General features: G+C 46.8%; 1 protein-coding gene and 1 long non-coding RNA gene across 8 annotated transcripts in view; one reads left to right on the forward strand and one right to left on the reverse strand.

Annotated features, from left to right (window-relative positions):
* SCHIP1 (schwannomin interacting protein 1) overlaps positions 1-19,842 on the reverse strand; it is a 686,877-nt gene that overhangs the window by 141,621 nt on the left and 525,414 nt on the right. The window contains exons 2-3 of one of the 7 annotated variants that reach the window (XM_008266404.5): positions 19,732-19,796; positions 631-1,320 (exon numbers count right to left, since the gene is read on the reverse strand). In XM_008266404.5, the coding sequence (XP_008264626.3) occupies positions 631-1,302 (672 nt within the window). In that variant the 5' untranslated portion in view covers positions 1,303-1,320; positions 19,732-19,796. Of the gene's footprint in view, positions 1-630; positions 1,321-1,524; positions 1,693-1,760; positions 1,856-2,055; positions 2,345-19,731; positions 19,797-19,842 lie in introns of those variants that run through there. The other 6 variants (XM_089332152.1, XM_070072598.2, XM_070072597.2 and 3 more) reach the window with 6 other exon arrangements.
* Positions 1,292-5,770, forward strand: LOC149127092 (uncharacterized). The gene is made up of 2 exons (XR_016233231.1): positions 1,292-1,420; positions 2,818-5,770. It is a non-coding gene; the product is annotated as an uncharacterized LOC149127092 (long non-coding RNA).

The following is a 19,842-nucleotide window of genomic DNA, read 5'->3' on the forward strand; positions in this document are numbered from 1 at the left end:
TCAGGCGACACCAGCAGGGACCCCGTCCCTCATCCTGGCAGCCCAGTTCATCCAGCTCCCCCAGGGTCAACAATAGCCCAGGTTCCGCAGGAAGGGAAGTCTTAGGGGAGGGCGGTCAATCCATCCAAAGACAGGAGCAGCCGCTCAAACGCGACATGGAGCAAATCTTGGGGCCAGAGCGGAGGTGCGAGCAGGCGACTGCGTGCGTGTGCACAGGGGCAGCCTAGCTATGGGCGAGACATCAGCGGCAAGGAAGGGAGAGCCACCACGATCGACAAAGCCACAACTATTACGACTGGAAATCTCCCACGCAGGCGCTGGCTTCCGTGCCAAAATCTCCCCGGATTTATTTTCAGGCAAGTGACTCACAACCTCGTCTCCACAAGTAATTCCATCAAAATGAGTCGCCGCTTCCACTAGCCCGACTTTCCGCTGCCCTCTGGGCTGTCCCTCCCTCCTCCCCACCCATCCTGCCAAGCCAGACAGCTCCCAGACCGAGACAGCGTACCCCAGGGGCGCCGAAGGCAGGCTTCCCGCCCTCCCCCGGGGGGGAAGGATGAATGGGGCCGCGAGCTGCGCGCGGGGCGTGTGCGCGAGCGCGCGCGTGGGCACGCACCCCGGCCAACTTACGGAGGTGGAGTTGGTCCTTGCCTGGCTCTGGTTCCGCACCTCCTGCTCCCGGAACTGCAACCCCGCCAGATGCTTCTCCAGCGCCTCCCAGTCCATAGGGGGCACCGGGGGCTCTTCGGGGACGCAGGTCCCGCTGTCCGGAGGCTGGCCGCAAAGCCCCCCCGCCGCTGGGCCCCGGCCGCCGCGCCGGCCCCCTGCCGGCTGGGGTTTCTGGATAGCCCGGCGGGGGCCCCGGGAGCCGCTCAGCCGGCTGGCCACCACCACGTTGCCATTGTGCCTGAGGTCCTGAGGGTCGTGCGCGTGGAGGTTGCCGTTGGGCATCGGGGGCGGCATTGCGGTGGTGGCGCTCCTGCCCCCGCAGCCGCCGCCGCCGCCGGTCCTGGCGCTCACGTCCCCCGGCTCCCGGGCCGGACAGCGGTCATCCCGGTACCCTCGCTCGTCCTCCTCTTCCTCCTCCTCCACGTCCTCCTCCGGCGCCCACTCATCAATCACCTTCTTCTGGTAGACCGGAAAGGGCTCCTCATAGTCCTCCAGGGCAGACACCAAGTCCAGACTGCCCCCCGGCGACGACGAGGATTTGCACTCGGAGCAAGGGGTCACTTTGGTGGAGTTGGACTGCGAACTGGCGCGGCTGCTGCTGCTGCTGCTGCCGGCGTCACTGCCTAGATCCATCCCATCCTCTCGGTAATCCTGGGGGGAGGAGGCAGAGAGTGAGCCGCCGGGCCGAGCCTGCTCCGGCCGCCCGCCGCCCGCCGCGAACGCCCCGGGCCCCGCGCCCGCCTGGTCCAAGGTGCGTCCTCCCGGGAGGCCTGGGAGCGGGAGACCGCACCAGCCCGAAGCGTCCCTGCTGCCCGGCCTCCCCTCCCACACCCAGACTTCCTGCGGGAAACTAACCCTCAAATTAGCCAAGGGGAGCCCAGCCACGGCGCGCACACTTTTCATACGCGGAATCCCGGCGCGCGCGCGGACTTTGTTTTAACCATTTTGCGCCAGGCGCGCCCCTGCACCCCGCCCCGAGGATTCTCCGAGAATCAGACACTTTCCCAGAGAATCCGAATTCCCGGTGCGGGGTGGGGGGGGGGGGAGAAGGCGGGAACCCAGAAGATGGTGGGCGGCTACTAATTTCGCACCTCGCTCTCGGCTCCGCGACCACCCCCACCTGGCCCCGCCCCGCCCCGCCCCGCGGCCGCGGGGAGCCGGCTCGGCGAGCTTTACTTTCTAAGGAGCCGCAGGCACCAGCGGGCTCCCTCCCGCCTCCGCGCCGCCCCGCCGGCCCCGCCTCCTGCCCGCCCCGAGCCTCGGGTGGGGGCCGCGCGGGGCGGGTGGTCCCCCGCTTCGCCTCCCCCGGAGGTGTGTCGGCCCGCGTGCCCGGAGCCCTGCAGGCGCCGCGGCCGCCGCCGCCGCCCTGGGGGAGGGAGGACGCGCCTGCCTGCCGAGCGGCGGAGCCGGTCCCGCCACCGAGCATGCCCAGAGGCTGCCGGGCGCGGCGCAGTCCGATCCCGGATTTCGCGGTCGCCGGCTGGAGCTGGAAGCCGGGCTGGCATGGGCTGGAGAGGCCGGGGAAAGGCCGGCCGGCAGGGGGCCGGGCTGCTTGCGGAGTAGACACAGCCACTTCGCCAGGGCTGTCCCTTGGGGAGGGTGGTGCGTTTCCGCCCCAGACACTCCCGTTCGCTGGCCGCGCCTCAAGGCCTCTCTGCAGGGCTCATTTACCCGGCGGCCGCTCCTGGCACCCCGAAGCGCGGGGCCCGGCGCCTCCTAACCCACGCGGCCGTGCCCGGGTGACCTCCTAAAGGACCTTCCGCCCCCGTACACATACACTGCCCAGGCGGGAGCCCGAGTGACGTGGGCTCGATGGTCAAGCACCATCATTTCCCTCCCACCTTCTTCCTCCCCTCCACCGCCCGGCTCCAGTCGCCTCGCCGATCCCTTTTCCAAGTTTACACTGTGGGTGGGACCTGTTGCTTTAGCTCAGGTCTCCATCCTCCCTCCGGACTGCACGCTGAGGATGACCTCAGAGAGGTGCGTGTTTGGGGCGAGGAGAGAGAAATGTTCGAGGCGGCTGGTCGGCAGGGCGGTGGAGGTCTTCCACCACCTGCCATGGAAACCTTGAGGGAGGGGAAGAGGCGAATATCCCGGTGCTCCTGGCACACTCGCGGGCTTTGCTTCCTTTTTTTTTTTTTTTCCTAGGTACTGAGTCAAGGACCCTGTGCTGGGTTTTTCAACAGCACACGCGGGTTTGCCTGAGTTTGCGTGAAGTGAAAAGACACCAAGGCTTGGAAAACGCGGAAGGATCAACAGGACGCCTTTGAAAAATGAAGCGTTTTCTGGGATGGAGTTTCACCTGAGAGACTGGGACGCTGGGAAATGGGAAATGCCCTCCTCTTCTGCAGCGATTACATAGAATAGACCCCACCTTACACTGTGAGGAAAGGCAGTTAGAGGAACAGCCGGAGTGGGCCTGTTAGTAGTTATTCCCAGTACTTTCTAGCTGGAACCAAGCCACCACCCTGCTTGGCACACTCCAGACAGAGGCACAGGGGAATGCTTGGGATTCCTCAGTGGGGAGTGACTGCCACCCTGACAATTCTTCCAGGCCCTAGCAGGGATTTGGTGCAGAGACCCTTTGTTCAAGTCATTCCGATGAGGCCTTTCTTTCCTCCTTTAAGTAGGGCTGAGACAGGGAAGATAAGCTAACCTCTTAAGTGTCTGCAGGCAACAGTCTCATGAATAGCAGGAAAAGAGGCTTTCTGGTCTGGTCAGTTCTGCATAACAGGACCAGACCATGGTGACTTAAAGTGTCCTTGGTTTATGGTAACATCTGCAAACAGCTTGCATCATCTCCAAATCTGGCTTGGTTCTGAGGTTGCTCTGGAGCCCTGGCTGCCACCCTGGATGGGGGGTGGGAGGGGTGGAAGGTAGCAGGTGGAGTTGGCAAAGGTGTGGGTAGGAAGCAGCGCATGCTGGGAACAAGGCAGCTAGTTCTGAGATCCTTGTGTGACCTGGCAAGGCTTAGGTCAGAAGTAGCTTCCTGCTCTGGGCAGGACACAGGTAGATAAGTGTTGACCAACTAGGGCATAAAGGAGAGTTGTGGTCCCAATTCAATTTTTAAACTCTGGGGCCTCCCCAGCTAGCCACCCAGACTCCCTCCTGGGCTCCAGCTTATCCCCCTGCTGTCCAGATGGTCTGTGCTCAGGAAATGCAAAATAAGGCCTAAGAAAAACATTTGGCAGGGTAAACCCACTGCCAAAAATGCATGGCATTTCAAAGCCAAATATAAACATCTTTGAATTATCTGTACTTTTAAATTATTTTCTGACCAGATATTCTGGATCAGATAAGAAAGTACCAGGTTTCCCTTTTCCTTTTCTCTGCAAGGTGTTTGGCTAGCTCATTTTCCACCCTTGTTTCCAGCCTGCCATCTCATGCCAAGAACCCTCCCACTTTGGAACAAGAAGCCCTGCCAACTTCTAGGCCAGCAACAGTCTGCAAATACGTCCAGCAGAATGAAAGGATGATTTGCAAAGTGATTGAAAGGTCCTGTCTTACTGTTTACAGGAGTATGTCCTCAAGTTAGGGCCTTGGAACTTTGTCCCTGCTATGGATTGAATGCGATTTGGCTCCTGAACTCATACAGGCATTTAAACTGCACTCATCCAGTTATGGTGTTTAGGAGATGGGTCCAGGGGGAAGTCCTCTGGGTACTGGAAGTGTGTCCTCAGAAGGCAGTTCTCCCAAGAGTGTAAAGGCTGAGTGGGGCTCAGTCTCTGTCTCTGCCCTGCGATCCCCGCCCCTGCCCCCGCCCCCGCCCTGTTGCCATCCACTATCCTCATCACATGCCACACAAATGTGGCTGGCTGATCTTGGACTGTGAACCTCCAGAACCATGAATGAAAACAAACCTCTTTGCTTCATAAGTAGCTGGTTTCAGATATTTTGTTGTAACACTTTATTATTTTTGTAGAAGTATTTATTTATTACAATGACAGAGTCACAGAGAAGAGACACACAGAGAGAAATCTTCTATCCACGGGTTCATTCCCTAGATAGCTACAACAGCCAAGGCTGGGCCGGGCTGAAGCCAGGAGCCAAGAGCTCCATCTGGGTCTCCCACATGGGTGGCAGGGGCCCAAGCCTTGTTATAATGTTTCAGAGCTAACTAATACAGCCTTCTGAAACCTTTGTAAGTTAGACATCAGCAGTGTGAGACAAGTGGCAGTCATCCCAGACCCCTGTTGCACCACCTTCCATCAATTGTTAAAGACCTGTCAATTCCATCTCTCAAAGACTCACCATCCTTACCCTAGTCTAGGCCACTGTGTCCTGAAATTACTAAATCATTTCCCAATGAATCCCTGCCCATTCTCCTCTTTGCAGCCAGAGTGGCCTTACAAAAACGGGAATCTGAACAAGTCTCTCGCTTGCTTTATCAGCCTCTCCCTCATTGCCCTTATAGGACCTGCTTCCCAGTCATCCCTAGGTGATTTTGACAATGTTTAACCTATCCTATAAGTCTGCTTAAAAGTCACTTCTTCCTGGGAGGCTCGGCTGATTCTCTGTTCCTACCCAACTGGATCAGGCAACCTTCCTGTGTGCCCATGACACTCGCTGCATTGTACTGAGATTGCTATTTAATTGCTTCTCTTCCCTTCTAGACTCATAGTAAGAAATCTATTTTATCTGAAGACCCAGGTCACACATATATTATGCAAATATATGTAACTGAGAAAGAAAAAGGTGTATGAAACTTTTTTGTAAAATCCTATTCTAATTCATTTAAAACAACAAAAAAAATTAAACGTGGGGATAAGCTTTAGACACAGCAATTAAGAGAGTGCTTAGGACACCGGCATCCCATATCAGAGTACCTAGGTTGGAGTCCTGGCTCTGCTTCCAATTCCAACTTCCAGCAGGTAATGGTTCAAGTACTTGGTTCCTGCCACCTATGTGGGAGACCCAGTTTGAGTCCCTAGCTCCTAAATTTAGTCTGGCCCAGCTTTGGCTGTTGTAGGCATTTAGGAAATGAATCAATACATAGAAGATTCTCTCTCTCTCTCTCTCTCTCTGTCTCTCTCCCTTTCAAATAAAATGAAAATAAATAAAAACTTAAAAGATAAATAAAATGAAATCTGGTCATACTTCACTACATTGACTTTATAACCCTTAAATAGGTCAGGGCTCCCCGTGAAAAAACACTCTAAATTTCATGTAGTGATGGGCCATTTCCCTCTTGTTCATAGTAACTGCAATGGAATAGAAGCTTAGTAGATATTTCTTGCTGGAATTAATTATATCTAACTCATCTAATCTTCAAGAACCCTGTACAGAAATCATTTTTATCTCCATTTACAGGTAAGAAGGCTGAGAACAGTGGGGTTAAGAAATTTGCCAAATGTCTGAAAACTGGGAGGGTAGGAGGTGGCAGAGCAGGAATTTGAACCTGGGTAGTTTGGACTCAGAATTCTTATTCTTAGTCACTCAGTTAAGTGACTAAGTGGCTCAGTAACTCCTGGTCTTGCCGCACATAGATGGGTTGCCAAGCAAAAATGTCACGGAGGGTCTGCTTACAGCAGCCTCAGACAAGACGTCAGTCTCCTGCACCACATAGGCTCCGTGTGTGTTATCTGTGCCTATACAGAAGAGAAGGCAGCTGGCAAGAGCAGCTGTTCTCCTTTGCTCACATGTGCTGGACTTGCTCAGCCACCACCCAATTCAGCAACTTGGGCAATGCCGTGGTGCAAAGGAAGGGAATGGACCCATCAAGAAATGAAACAGCACAATTTCAGAACCCGCCCTCACCCCTGCCAAACAAATCCTTTAAGAAGGAAGCCACTGTGAGATTGGGGTATGCACTCTATCATCCATAGAACACTGTCTGGATTACTATTTCGAGGGCCAAGGGTAGGGATAAAAACATTGTGTTCAGGGCTCAGTGCTATTTATAGATTTTAATCTGTAAAGGCAACAATTGAGAAAGGGCATGATTGAAATATTTGAGTCATAAAGACTGTAAATAGGTAGGAAAAGATTTACTTGCAAAAACCCCAAACTAATTCTCAAATTATTAGCCCTGACACTGAACCTTCTTTCTCTTGTGGCATTTAGAGTAATAAAGACATGGCTGGCAGAGGGTTTGTATTTCATCTTTATTGCATGAATTACATGCAAGTCACATGCAGTACACAGATGCTTTCCTATTTCATCACCTGAGTGTAACTGCAAGGGGATATTTAACAGCCCTGCGGGGTGAAGTGTCCTGGCTATGAAACATCTGGGCTTTGTTTTGGCCCTGTCTCTAGCTCACTTTATGACCACAGTTTTCTCATAAGGGGGCTAGACTGCATAATCATGGTGGTTGGTAAATAGAATAAATTAAATGAATGAATAAGTTAATGAACTAAAAGGCTTCTTCCAGCCTAAAGAACTTATAGATTTCATCCTACAGAGTATGGGGAATATAGTATAAAATGCCTCTGCATCTTTTCATCACCTTCCCTGTCAGGAGGTACAGTTATTTCCTCTACTAATTCAAAATCAAGGTCTACAGACCTGGCCCTTGGGGCCATCTGGAGAGTGAACCAGTGGATGGAAGATTCAATCTCTCCCCCACCCCCCACTTCCTCTGTCTCTCTGAAAACTCTGCCTTTCAAATGAAAAAATTCATTTAAAAAAATTAAATCCACAAAGGTCTATCTTGTTAGGCAGGTGGGCCCTCTTGGGTGGGTATCATAGCCCCTTCATTTATTTATTTATTTATTTTTTGACAGGCAGAGTGGACAGTGAGAGAGAGAGACAGAGAGAAAGGTCTTCCTTTTGCTGTTGGTTCACCTTCCAATGGCCGCCGCGGCCGGCGCACCACGCTGATCCGAAGCCAGGAGCCAGGTGCTTCTCCTGGTCTCCCATGGGGTGCAGGGCCCAAGCATTTGGGCCATCCTCCACTGCACTCCCTGGCCATAGCAGAGAGCTGGCCTGGAAGGGGGGCAACCGGGACTAGAACCCGGTGTGCGGGCACTGCTAGGTGGAGGATTAGCCTATTGAACCATGGCGCCGGCCTGCCCCTTCATTTTTGTAGGGCCAATGACTTGATCTTAACTTCCCAGTTGGTATGTGTATATATTTTAGAGATAGATCCTCTATACACCTAAAATGATTTTCTGTATGTTGTGATAGTCTAGCAAACCATACATTGTGTATGTTTCCTACATTTTCCTTAATAAAAATAAAATGGTGAAATAGTACTTAAAAGATAGCTCCAGTGAGCTCTTTTCCAAATCCAAAACCTGGACACCCAGCTTGCCAAATATCACAGTGCTTACAGAAATGCAGGGACTGTATGTTTGAAGTGAAGATTAATCCTGGGAAGGGAAGCAGTGCTAACTCTGGCAGAAGGTGGTGTCTTTATCAGAGAAAAGTCACACAGAGGTGTCAGTCAGGACCTCAGCAGATGGCAACATGGGTTGTGTCCTGTACAGTGCCGGGTTGTGAACAGCACAGGAGGCCCCCGCCAGGACAGACCACTTGTGAATGGAGCCCTCTGGAGTTGTGCAATGTACAACCTGCACAGTGGTACACAGGGGCTCTGTTGGGATTCAGTTTGTAGGAAATTTGTTCTCTAGTGATGAGTTTTGAGCAGGGAACCTGTTGTTCTTTAACTAATATGGTCCTACCTCAGACTGGATGGCAATGACAAAAATCCAATTATCAAAACTCCTTTGGCCTTCTCCAGAAGATTTTTGCCAGCAATTCTAGGAAATAAATGCCAACCTCTAAGCAACTGTGAGTTTATTTTTTTGAGCTTCCTTGCAGGTATATAGTACATAAAATGGCTCATAGGGAAAGTTGGGGAAGTTTGTAGACACTTTCTGCAAGAGCTCAGAAAAGCAACCTAAGTGATAGGCAAGGAATTCGGTCCAACACGAAGTGCCTGAGAGAGTGCACGCCTGGTACTTTGATATGTTATGCCTGTCAAAGAGTTACATGCTCACAAGGTGCTCTAGGAAGTGAAAACTGTTCTGGCCACTTCCTGGCTTCGGAAGCTTTAGGAAATCACTGCTGGCGTTGTCAGCGCAATGCTAGCAGGAGGAGTGGAGGTACCTTGGTGGAACAAGAGAGAACCCTGGTGAGTGACTTGGCTCTGCTTGTGAGTAGCTCTAATCAATGGCTGAGGCAGTCCTGGTGCTCAGCGGGCCAATGGCCTCATCGTTAAAGGAGAGTTGTGTGACACTGCCCGAGTCTTCCTAGCTGCCAGAGTTAGATGGGCTGTTCCTCAGATACCTTCAAGAGCTAGGAAAATGAGTGAGGTGGGTACCAGGGCCAAGTCTGAGTCACTGCATAGCACAGCATAACAGAAAGGCGTCCACAGGAAAGCTGAAGACAGTTGATTCTGACTTTGCCACTGGGTCACCACCTGGACCTTCACTCCCAGTTCTAGATCCCCAGGCTTCTGAGTCCACATGAAAAATGGAAGAACTGGGGAGACCACAGCTTTTGACTTGTGCAGGATGGTTCTGCTTTTTACACCCATTGTCCTGGCTTAATTACTAATGGTGCCCTCCTTCATTCTCAAAACTGTCCTGGTTTCCATGGTAAGCTTATGATCAGGTGAAATAAGGAGGAATCAATGACAAGACATATACCTTCAGAGGTGGTTCATTTATCCAAATCTGCCATGCCATTGATGAAGTTAGGTAGGTTTGGTGGCATTGTTCTGTGAGTAAAAAGGTAACTAATCTGGGGCTGGCACTTACAGCATAGGATGTTAAGCTGCAGCCTGCAGCACTGGCATCTCATATGGGTGCTGGCTCGAGTCCTGGCTGCTCCACTTCTGATCCAGCTCCCTGCTAATGCACCTGGGAAAGCAGCAGAGGATGTCACATCCCTGGGCCCCTGCACACAATTGAGAGATCCAAAAAATGCTCTTGGCTCCTGGCTTTGGCCTGGCCAACCCTGGTCATTGCAGCCATTTGGGGAGTGAACCACCGAATGGAAGATCTCTCTCTCTCTCTCTCCTCTCTCTCTCTGTAACTCTGCCTATCAGAAAATAAATAAATCTTTTTTTAAAAAAAGATAATCAAGGCTGGCGCTGTGGTGTAGTAAGTTAATCTAATGTGAGTGCCAGTTCATGTCCAGGCTGCTCTTCTTCCAATCCAGCTCTCTGCTTATAGCCTGGGAAAGCAGTGGAAGATGGCCCAAGTGCTAGAGCCCCTATACATACATGGGAGACAAGGAAGAAGCTCCTGACTTTTGGCCTCAGATGGGCCCAGCTCCAACCATTGTGGCCATTTGGGGAGTGAACAAGCAGATGGAAAACTTCTTTGTCTCCTTGTCCTTGTACTATGCCTCTCAAATAAATAAATAAATCTTTTTTAAAAAAAGATAATCTATAGGTTAAGCCACCATCTGTAATGCCAGCATCCCATATACAGACTTCCTATTTGAGACCCAGCTGCTCCATTTCTGAGCCAGCTCCCTGCTAATGGACGGGGAAAGCAGTGGAAGATAACCCAAGTGCTTGGGTCCCTGCACCCACGTGGGAGACTCACATGGAATTCCTGGCTCTTGGCTTCAGCCTGGCCTAGCCCCAGCCATTTACAGCCATCTGGGGAGTCAAACAGTGGATAGAAGCTTTCTCTGTCTCTTCCTTTGTCAGTCTGCCTTTCAAATAAATAAGTCTTTAAAAGAAATAAGTTTACAACATATATCAATCAAAGTGATTGAATAAAATCAGTATGTCATGAATTCAAAACTCACAGGGAATATATGAAAGGCTATCAATATGTGAAAATTGTTTAATTTCACTGGTAATCAAAGATATGCAATTTCAATAATAATGAGATAACATTTTGCCTGTCAAAGTATTTGATATACTCAAGAGAGTCAAGACGGTGGATTAGGGAAAGAGCTTCCTGCTCTAGTCTAGGGGAAGATAGTTTCTAAAAAGTGGAGAGAGTGCAGTTTCAGGGAAGAATTAGGGAGAAAATGGCAGAGGAAACTCCGTGCAAATTAGAGGGACACCATGGCCCTACATGGAGGGTGTAGACGTGCACAACTCAGGACCTCAGCAGCTGAGAGCCTCAGCACCAGCTTTGGAGAGTGCAGTGAGACCAGACTGCAGTAGCCCAAGCCACTGGCAATAAAACTTAGGAAAGAGCCCTGAATGAGCTCGGCTTGGAGCCCTGTTGGGAACAGTGTACCTGCCAACCTAGAGGAGAAAATAAAAGGGGCAGGTTTCTCTATCCCCAGCCACCCTGCACTGGCATCCTGTAACAAGCCAAGAGAGGGCAGGCATCCTTTTGGACATACGTAACAGCTGTGCCAGCTTGTGTCCACGTGCCCAACAACCAGCCCAGAGCAGATGCCTGAGTCTGGCTGGGTGAATTGACAGGGGGCTGAGTGCTTGTGACTGGGAGGCTTGTGTGCTAGTACTAGCATAAAAAATAGATGGATAGACCAATGAAACAGAATAGGAACTCCAGAAATGAAACCACACATCTATGACCAACTTATCTTTGACAAAGGAGCTAAAATCAATCCCTGGAGCAAGGACAGCCTCTTCAACAAGTGGTGCAGGGAAAATTGGATCTTTGAATGCAGAAGTATGAAGCAAGACTGCTATTTTACACCTTACATAAAAACACTCAAAATGGATTAAAGACCTAAATCTATAGCCTGATACATCAAATTATTAGAGAACATTGGGGAAACCCTTCAAGACATTAGAATAGGCAAATAGTTCTTGGAAAAGATCCCAGAGGCACAGGCAATCAAAGCCAAAATTGACAAATGGGATCGCATCAAATTGAGAAGCTTCTGCACTGCAAAAGAAACACTCAGCAAAGTGGAAGAGGCAACCAACAGAGTGGGAGAAATTATTTGCAAATTATGCAACTGATAAAGGATTAATTATCAGAATATATAAAGAGATCAAAAAACTCTACCACAACAAAACAAACAACCCAGTTACGAAATGGGCAAAGGACTTAAACAGGTATTTTTCAAAAGAGGAAATCCAAATGGCCAACAGATACATGAAAAAATGCTCAGGATCACTAGCCATCAGGGAAATGCAAATCAAAACCACAATGAGGTTTTACCTCCCCCCACCCTCCGTTATAATGTCTCTGATACAGAAATCAACAAACAACAAATGCTGGCGAGGAAGTGGGAAAGAGGTACCCTAATCCACTGTTGGTGGGAATGTAAACTGGTGCAGCCACTGTGGAAGACAGTATGAAGATACCTCAGAAATCTAAATATACTCCTACTATATGCTCCAGCCATCCCACTCCTGGAAATTTACCCAAGGGAAATGAAATCAGCATCTGAAACAGTTATCTATACCCCCATGTTTATTACAGCTCAATTCACAATAGCTAAAATATGGAATCAACCCAGATGTCCATCACCTGATGAAAGATAAAGAAATTATAGGATATATATACCATGGAATACTACACAGCAATAAAAAAATAAAATCCTCTCATTTGCAATAAAATGTCTGAAACCGGAAAACATCATACTAAGTGAAATAAGCCAGTCCCAAAGGGACCAATACCATCCGTTCTCCCTGATCTGTGATAACTAATAGAGCACCCAAAAGGTAATCTATAGAAGTGAAATTAGCACTTTAAGATGCAATGGCTTTGAACATCTCTTGTCTCGACTATTGAAGGACAGTTTTTTTTTTTTCCCGTATAATTTGTGGAACTCTTTAGTATAGAATTGATCATATGTATATAAAGTTATTTGAAAATAGATCTTGGTAAAAAATAAGAATGGGAATAGAAGAGGGAGGAGGAAGAAGGGTGGGAGTGTTGGAGGGAGGGCAGGTGCAGTGGGAAGAATCACTATATTCCTAAAGTTGTGTTTATGGAAAGCATGAAGTTGTATTCCTTAAATAAAAGCCTTCTAGGAAAATACTGTGCCAATGTTTTGGCAATGTACTTACATCCACTTAATAAAAGTTTTGAAGAATAAACTGAATCCAATCATAAAAAACAACCTAATATACTCAGTGTTAGGCTAGGTATGACTAAAAGAACACCCTCAATTATTTCTGGTAGGTTTATAAGTTTGTTGATACAAACTTTCTGGAATGCTATGTGAGAATATACTTTAAGAGCCTTTACAAAGTTTACACTTATGACCTGTTTTTAGGTCAATAAGTATTTATTGAGCACTTACATTACCTGCCAGGCATTGGGGACTACAGGGGTGAGAGACACGAAATGCTATTGGCTCAGAATGGAACTGCAGTCTAGTGGAGAAGCAGACATTACAGGGATAAAGTACCCAAAAATGTAGATTACAGTCAATAACAAGTTCCCCTAGAGTAGATCCGGAGGCCGCTGAGAGACCACATAGGTCTGTGAGCGTCGGGGTATGGGTCGGGGGAGGAGTGACCACCTGATGAGGAAGGGAAGCGCACTACAGGCAGAGGCAGCAGCTCGGCTGTCAGTTTTGAGGCTGGAAGAAGCTTAGGCCAATCATATAACTGGAAGGAATGAGATCGGAGCAGGAGAGTCAAGGGGAAAGGGCAAGATGAGCGTGGAAGGTGAGGAGGGGTTGCATTAAGAATTTTATCCTAACAGCACTCAAGGGTTGGAAAAGCAGACTGGCATGTTCAGAAACTCTGTGCTTGGTAAAGAATTGATAAGGGGATAGAAAGGGCAGGATAAGGGTGGATGGGAAGAGACCAATTAGGAAGCACCTTCAGCAGCCCAGGAGGGACAGAATGGCAGCTGAGGTGGGGGTTAGGGTGATTGAGAGAAATCTAAATATTAAAAATACAGAGCCAGCACCATGGCTCACTTGGTTAATCCTCCGCCTGCAACGCCGGCATCCCATACGGGCACCGGGTTCTAGTCCCAGTTGCTCCTCTTCCAGTCCAGCTCTCTGCTGTGGCCCAGGAAGGCAGTGGAGGATGGCCCAAGCATGGAGACCAGGAAGAAGTGCCTGGCTCCTGGCATCGAATTGGTGCAGAGCTGGCTGTAGCGGCCATTTGGGGAGTGAACCAACGGAAGGAAGACCTTTCTCTCTGTCTCTCTCTCACTGTCTATAACTCTACCTGTCAAATAAAAATAAAATACATAGGAAGTAGGAACAACAGAGCCAGGTGACTGCCTGGACACAGTGGTTAGGGGGAAAGAGATATCATTGATGGTTCCAGGTTTGTTTTATAAGCAACTTAGTGGAAAACTGCTGTCACTTTCCTGAAATGGGGAATGAGGAGGGGTTTCGGTGGTGAAGAAAAAGAGAGAAAACCTTGAATCCTTTCTCGATATTCTGTACTTGAGCTGTCATAAGACACACAGATGGACATGACAAGTAGATCTGTGGAAATGTATAACTGGAGCTTACACAAGAGACCTGGGGCTAGAGACAGAAATATGAGAGTCAGAGCAGAGAGACGGCATTTGAAAGCTTGTGCATGGGTGACATGGTGTGGAGCCAGATAGAGAAGAGAAGGCCACGCCTCAAGCCTTGAGGAGCTCCATCCTTTACGGAACAAGGGAAGGAGCACATGTCTGTTAGGAGAGCAGAGACAGAGACAGGGAGGGGACCTAGTGACTCTGCTAACAATCTAGCCTAAGGACATGCATGACCCAAGGTGCTCACTGGAACATTTACAGTATACTGAAAAAACAGGCTTCGACTTAAATGTCAAACAGGAAGTTGTTTAAGGAAATTTTTGACGTACTCATTCTGAGGAATAAATGCAGTCAAATCAGATGTTTTTGAAAATTATGTTAAATGAGTAAAAGTGAGAGTAATATTATGCATATAGTGACCAATAAAGTAAATGGTTATATTCTCAGGAAAATATGTAGCTGAATGTTAACAGTGGGAGGGGTAACTATGAGTGGTAAGATTGTAGGTGGTGGCCAGTGCCGCGGCTCACTAGGCTAATCCTCCACCTTGCGGCGCCGGCACACTTGGTTCTAGTCCCGGTTGGGGCGCCGGATTCTGTCCCAGTTGCCCCTCTTCCAGGCCAGCTCTCTGCTATGGCCCGGGAAGGCAGTGGAGGATGGCCCAAGTCCTTGGGCCCTGCACCCTATGGGAGACCAGGAGAAGCACCTGGCTCCTGGCTTCGGATCAGTGCGGTGCGCCGGCCGCAGCACGCCAGCCGTGGCGGCCATTGGAGGATGAACCAATGGCAAAAGGAAGACCTTTCTCTCTGTTTCTCTCTCTCACTGTCCACTCTGCCTGTCAAAAAAAAAAAAAAAAAAAAAAAAAAAAAAGGATTGTAGGTGGTTTTTTAACCTTTGCATTATTTGTATTCTACTTCTTTACAGTAATTACAAAATGGATGGCAACATTTTATAAAACAAAGGGAAAGTATGCATATTTATTTTAGTTAAAATAAGTGATTCTGAAATTTGTTGAGGAACTCCATTTAAAAATAGTTTTCAGAAAAGGTATAGTTAATTTTTATGAATTCTGTGATGAGTTCTTTTATAATTAAATTTTATGTTTCTATAAATCACCTGCTAATTTGGAGTTTCTGAGTGTCAATTTCTTTCAAAATACTTTTGTATTTTTCAGAAACACACTTCTGAAAAGATCTGCAGGATCATAATGAACTGAAGATGGGGTTGGCAAACTTCTTCTATAAAGGACAAGATAGTAAGTACTTTTAGCTTTATGGACCATATTGTCTGTGATATATATTAATTAAAGATTAATATACATTGATTTATAAAATTAACACATACAATTAATTAAATTGAAATTATAATTTCAATAATAAATAAATCATTTTAATTAAATTAAAATGCATATAAATTAAAGCAGCATTTTAGAAATGGAAAAACTCTTAGCTCCAAGGTCATGCAAAAACAGGCTACTACCTGGATCTGGCCCCTTAGCCATAGTTTGCTGACCTTCAGACTAAAGGATGAACACATAAGAACAATGCCTAACTACTTCTAAATAAAAGCTAATGAAATATTGAGATTGTAGCTAGGCTCCATGGTTTGAATATGTTCTCCAACAGTTCATGCATTGAACACTTAACCCCTAAATTCATATGTTGAACGATAGTTGGAGGTGGTGCCTTTGGAGGTGACTAGGGTTAGATGAGTTCATGAGGGTAGGGCTCACCTTACACAAAAACACTCAACACTTGGGTATTTTGAGGGGAGTGTTGTTGTTATCCACAAGAATTGATTCAGTGATTCATGCCACACATTTGGGAGCCTCTTCCCTGTCCTGTCTCCCCGGCCCCATCACCAAACTTAGTCCAAGCAGGTCTCTGTTCTTGGCCTCCATACCCACCCTCCAGCTGCTGGGTTTGATGCAAGGACTCAGCTGTCCTCTATGTCTTCCTCAGGTCAAGGATAGGTGATGTGATTCCACTTCCTGTTTGGATTTCCCCGTGCCCTATTCTACTTCATTCACTCTCCTATAAGTTTATCCTTCCATAAACTATCTGCACTCAAATCTCTGTGCATGCTTTGCTTCTGGGGAACCCAGCATAAAACACTGAGTCTCAAGGATTATACCTTCTAAATGTATTATTGTTAGTACATCTGTTCAGAGAAAGGATAATGGACTGGGGGACTCTTGTAATTTTATTCTATTCTATGAATAAACTTGAAAATTTAATGTGTAATGTCAATAACTTTTATGTGTAACAGGAAATAGTTCTTGTAAAGTTATGCAGCAAATTTGATGAACAAGAACAACCATAAGGATAAAGATCAAAGACTTTAGAAGAGGTATAGCTTTCAAATGACATCACAATATAGAATTATTGCTAGTATTATTAGCACTAGTGACTGAAAACAGCTGCAGATCTGATATTATCAATTTTGCTAATTGTTACTGATTACATTTTAAAATTACACTAATAAATAATAGCCTATAATCTTCTGTTATAAGACCTTTCCATTTTATTATACTGTAATAGATTCATTGATGCTTAATATGATGTGAATATTTGCTGACTCCAAAGCATACTATTATTAGGATATGCATGTGTGTTCAATTCATCGTCTCAATTACACTTGTATTAAAACCTTCAAAATTAAGTTTGCAAAAACAGGCTATGTGGGCAAGCAGCAGAACCTATATGACTTGTGACCTCCTGCTCTATTGCATTCCGGTTAATGATTCACAATAACCTTCAAGAAAAAGCACCAGTAAATCAAAGCATTCTGCAAGGCTATCCGGGAAATGTTGCACACAGTGCCCAGCAGTCTGAAGCCTGACCAGGGTTGGAGCTAGAAGCAGCAGGATCACAAATCGTATGTCAGGAACAAACAATGTTTTCCCAATGGAAGCATAGTTCTCCTGGACTCCATGTAAAGTGATTCTTTCTTTGGTTTTCTTTTTCGGGAAATAAGAAATTAACTACTTCTCATAATTTCTTATGCCAATACATTTGCTCCAAGTTACTTATAATCATTTTCAACTCTTAAATCTACTAGGAAAAATAAAACATACTACTTTTGGGTTTGCTAGTCACTGAAACAGAGTGTTTAGTTAGCCATTATTAGTAAACAGTTTAACAGCAACAGATAATCAGAACTCTGTTTTTTCTCTTTACTTCTTGCAGAACAAATTCAAAACAAAACAAAACAAAACAGCAACTATAAAGAAATCTCTAAGTAAGCTGTGGTTTTTTTTTTTTTTTTTTTTTTTTTTGACAGGCAGAGTGGATAGTGAGAGAGAGAGACAGAGAGAAAGGTCTTCCTTTTGCCGTTGGTTCACCCTCCAATGGCCGCCATGGCTGGCGCACTGCGGCTGGCACACCGCGCTGATCCGATGGCAGGAGCCAGGTGCTTCTCCTGGTCTCCCATGGGGTGCAGGGCCCAAGCACTTGGGCCATCCTCCACTGCCTTCCCGGGCCACAGCAGAGAGCTGGCCTGGAAGAGGGGCAACGGGAACAGAATCTGGCACCCCAACCGGGACTAGAACCAGGTGTGCTGGCGCCGCAAGGTGGAGGATTAGCCTATTGAGCCGCGGCGCCTGCCAAGCTGTGGTTTTAATAGATGCGAATCCAGATTATTCCAATGCCTTTTATGAGTCAGTTTCCCAGGAATTTTCTTCTCTCAGAAAATAAACTGAGGGAGTTACTGGCATACTCCCCAACCTGAGCACTGGCACAGCCAAACCCCTCACCCATGCTCAAGGTAGGCCCCAAAGCCGTATATTTTACAAGTCTCTGATTTATTCTGGCTTTTTTTTTGGCTTGCTGTTTTCACTCCTTGTTCTTAAAAGTTTGATAACATTGTATTTGTAGAATTTACACTGGTTCATCAAATTTCACATACCAGTGATGTGTAAAACACATTTTATGTGTCACTAAGAGCAACTGAAATGCTGCCAGTTATAATTGCAAGATGCTATTGACTACAAGACATAGCTCAGTTTCAGAGAGATGAAAATTATCACCGCTATAATTATTACCAGATAAAACTATCAGGTAATCATGTCCTGTCTCAGGGAAGAGCTGTACACAGTGCTAAAGGAGGGGCAGACTGGCCTGTGCTGGCACATGGGGCCAACTGGTATACCTGGGCCTACACAGTCAGGCCCAGGCACTGTCACCTGCTGCCCCCTCCAGGATTTTATTATTTATACCCTACCTCTACTATTTACTGGGTATTTTTCTTTAAATCTACTCATTTCTAAATTAAATTCATTCAAAAAGGAAAATTTGTCACTGTTGTCAATGGAATACAAGCATCATCTTCTACAAACAGTGTACCTAATTTCTTCAATTTTAACATAATCTTTTAAAATAATTTCAATATCTCTAAAATTGGGATGGGTCTTATAATCAATGGCATCTTGCAATTATAGTTGGCAACAATTACGGTCTCAAACATTTTTAAAAAATCTATGTATTTGAAGGGTAGAGAGACAAAAAGAGAGGATCTTTGATATGCTGATTTACTTCCCAGATGCCAGCAACAGCTGGGTCTGGGCCAGGCTGAAGCCAGGAGCCAGGAACTCAATCTGGGACTCCCACACATGTGGCAGGGACCCAAGTACTTGAGCCATCATCAGCTGCCTCCAAGAAAGCTGGAATTTGAAACAGAGCTGGAACCCACTCTGATATAGGATGCGGGCAACCTAAGAGGCATCTGGCACATTAACCACTGCACCAAATATCCACTCCTCGGTTCTTAATAGGACTTAAAATAATACAATGTTTTATATATCAGTGGTGTGTTTGATTTGATGAAATATAGTAATTCAGTAAGAACCATGTAATTAAACTTTTAAAAACAAAGAGTAAAAATATCAAATGAAAAAACAGAATAAATTAAATTGACTCAAATGTATGGCTAAAGGCAAGTTTCTCACTTCAAGGACAGAACTTTGTGATCAAAATAGCTCAGTATTTTACTGGGTAAGTTCAGACAATGATGAGGATGTACATCAATGAGACACATCTGTCACTTTTTCTCAAGATCTGAGTTCACATGAGGATGTGGTTAGACAGCTCAAAAGATAGTGAACCGTTTCATCTGTTATAATTAAATGTACATGTATACTCTGTGACACTTCCGGAAGAGACATTTCAGCATATCCCCTAAATGAAACAGAGAAGCCTGTGGGATTCAGGGCACGGGCGTCCCTCCCTGTCCGTGATCCTGGCTTTCTATGCTTGCAAAGGCATGGCCAAGTTTCAATTATTGAGGGCTTGGCATAATTATGATGATGCCTGAGCATTCTGCCCCTGACTTAGGAAGTCTGGGTAAGACTGATTCCCATGGCACTGTCTACATTTGTCTTATCCTAAACAATATTCTCTGTGAATCACAGGTTTTATGTGTAACTATAAATGAACAGAAATACAATCAAAGGCATCTGAGTATCACCTAAAAATTACTGTGTAGCACTTTCTGGGAAACACAATAGGAAGGACTCAGCAGAGGCAGGGACAACTGGGTTATGGGTGGAGCCAGGTGGGTCAGCTGGGTTAAGGGGTGCACTTAAGAGGCAAAGTCTAGAGGGACTTCCCATAACCAAAGCAGTGACCCCAACCACTAGAGAAGGCTACTGTGTGGGCAGGTGCTGCCTTGAGGAGCTACACAGTATTCAGTCATCCATTCCTCTGTTTACTCAGTTACTCATTCATCCAATACCTACCACGTGTCATGCACTGGGTTGGGTTCTCGGGAGATAGAGTTGAAAGAGGTCAAAGAGCTTATGGTCTAAAAAGAAAACAAAGAATACCAGAAATTACAGTTGGTTTTCAAA

The sequence above is a fragment of the Oryctolagus cuniculus genome, chromosome 4 (genome assembly GCF_051225735.1).
Source record: "Oryctolagus cuniculus isolate XC-2025 breed Fujian yellow rabbit chromosome 4, ASM5122573v1, whole genome shotgun sequence".
In the NCBI taxonomy this organism is placed as follows: Eukaryota; Metazoa; Chordata; class Mammalia; order Lagomorpha; family Leporidae; genus Oryctolagus; species Oryctolagus cuniculus.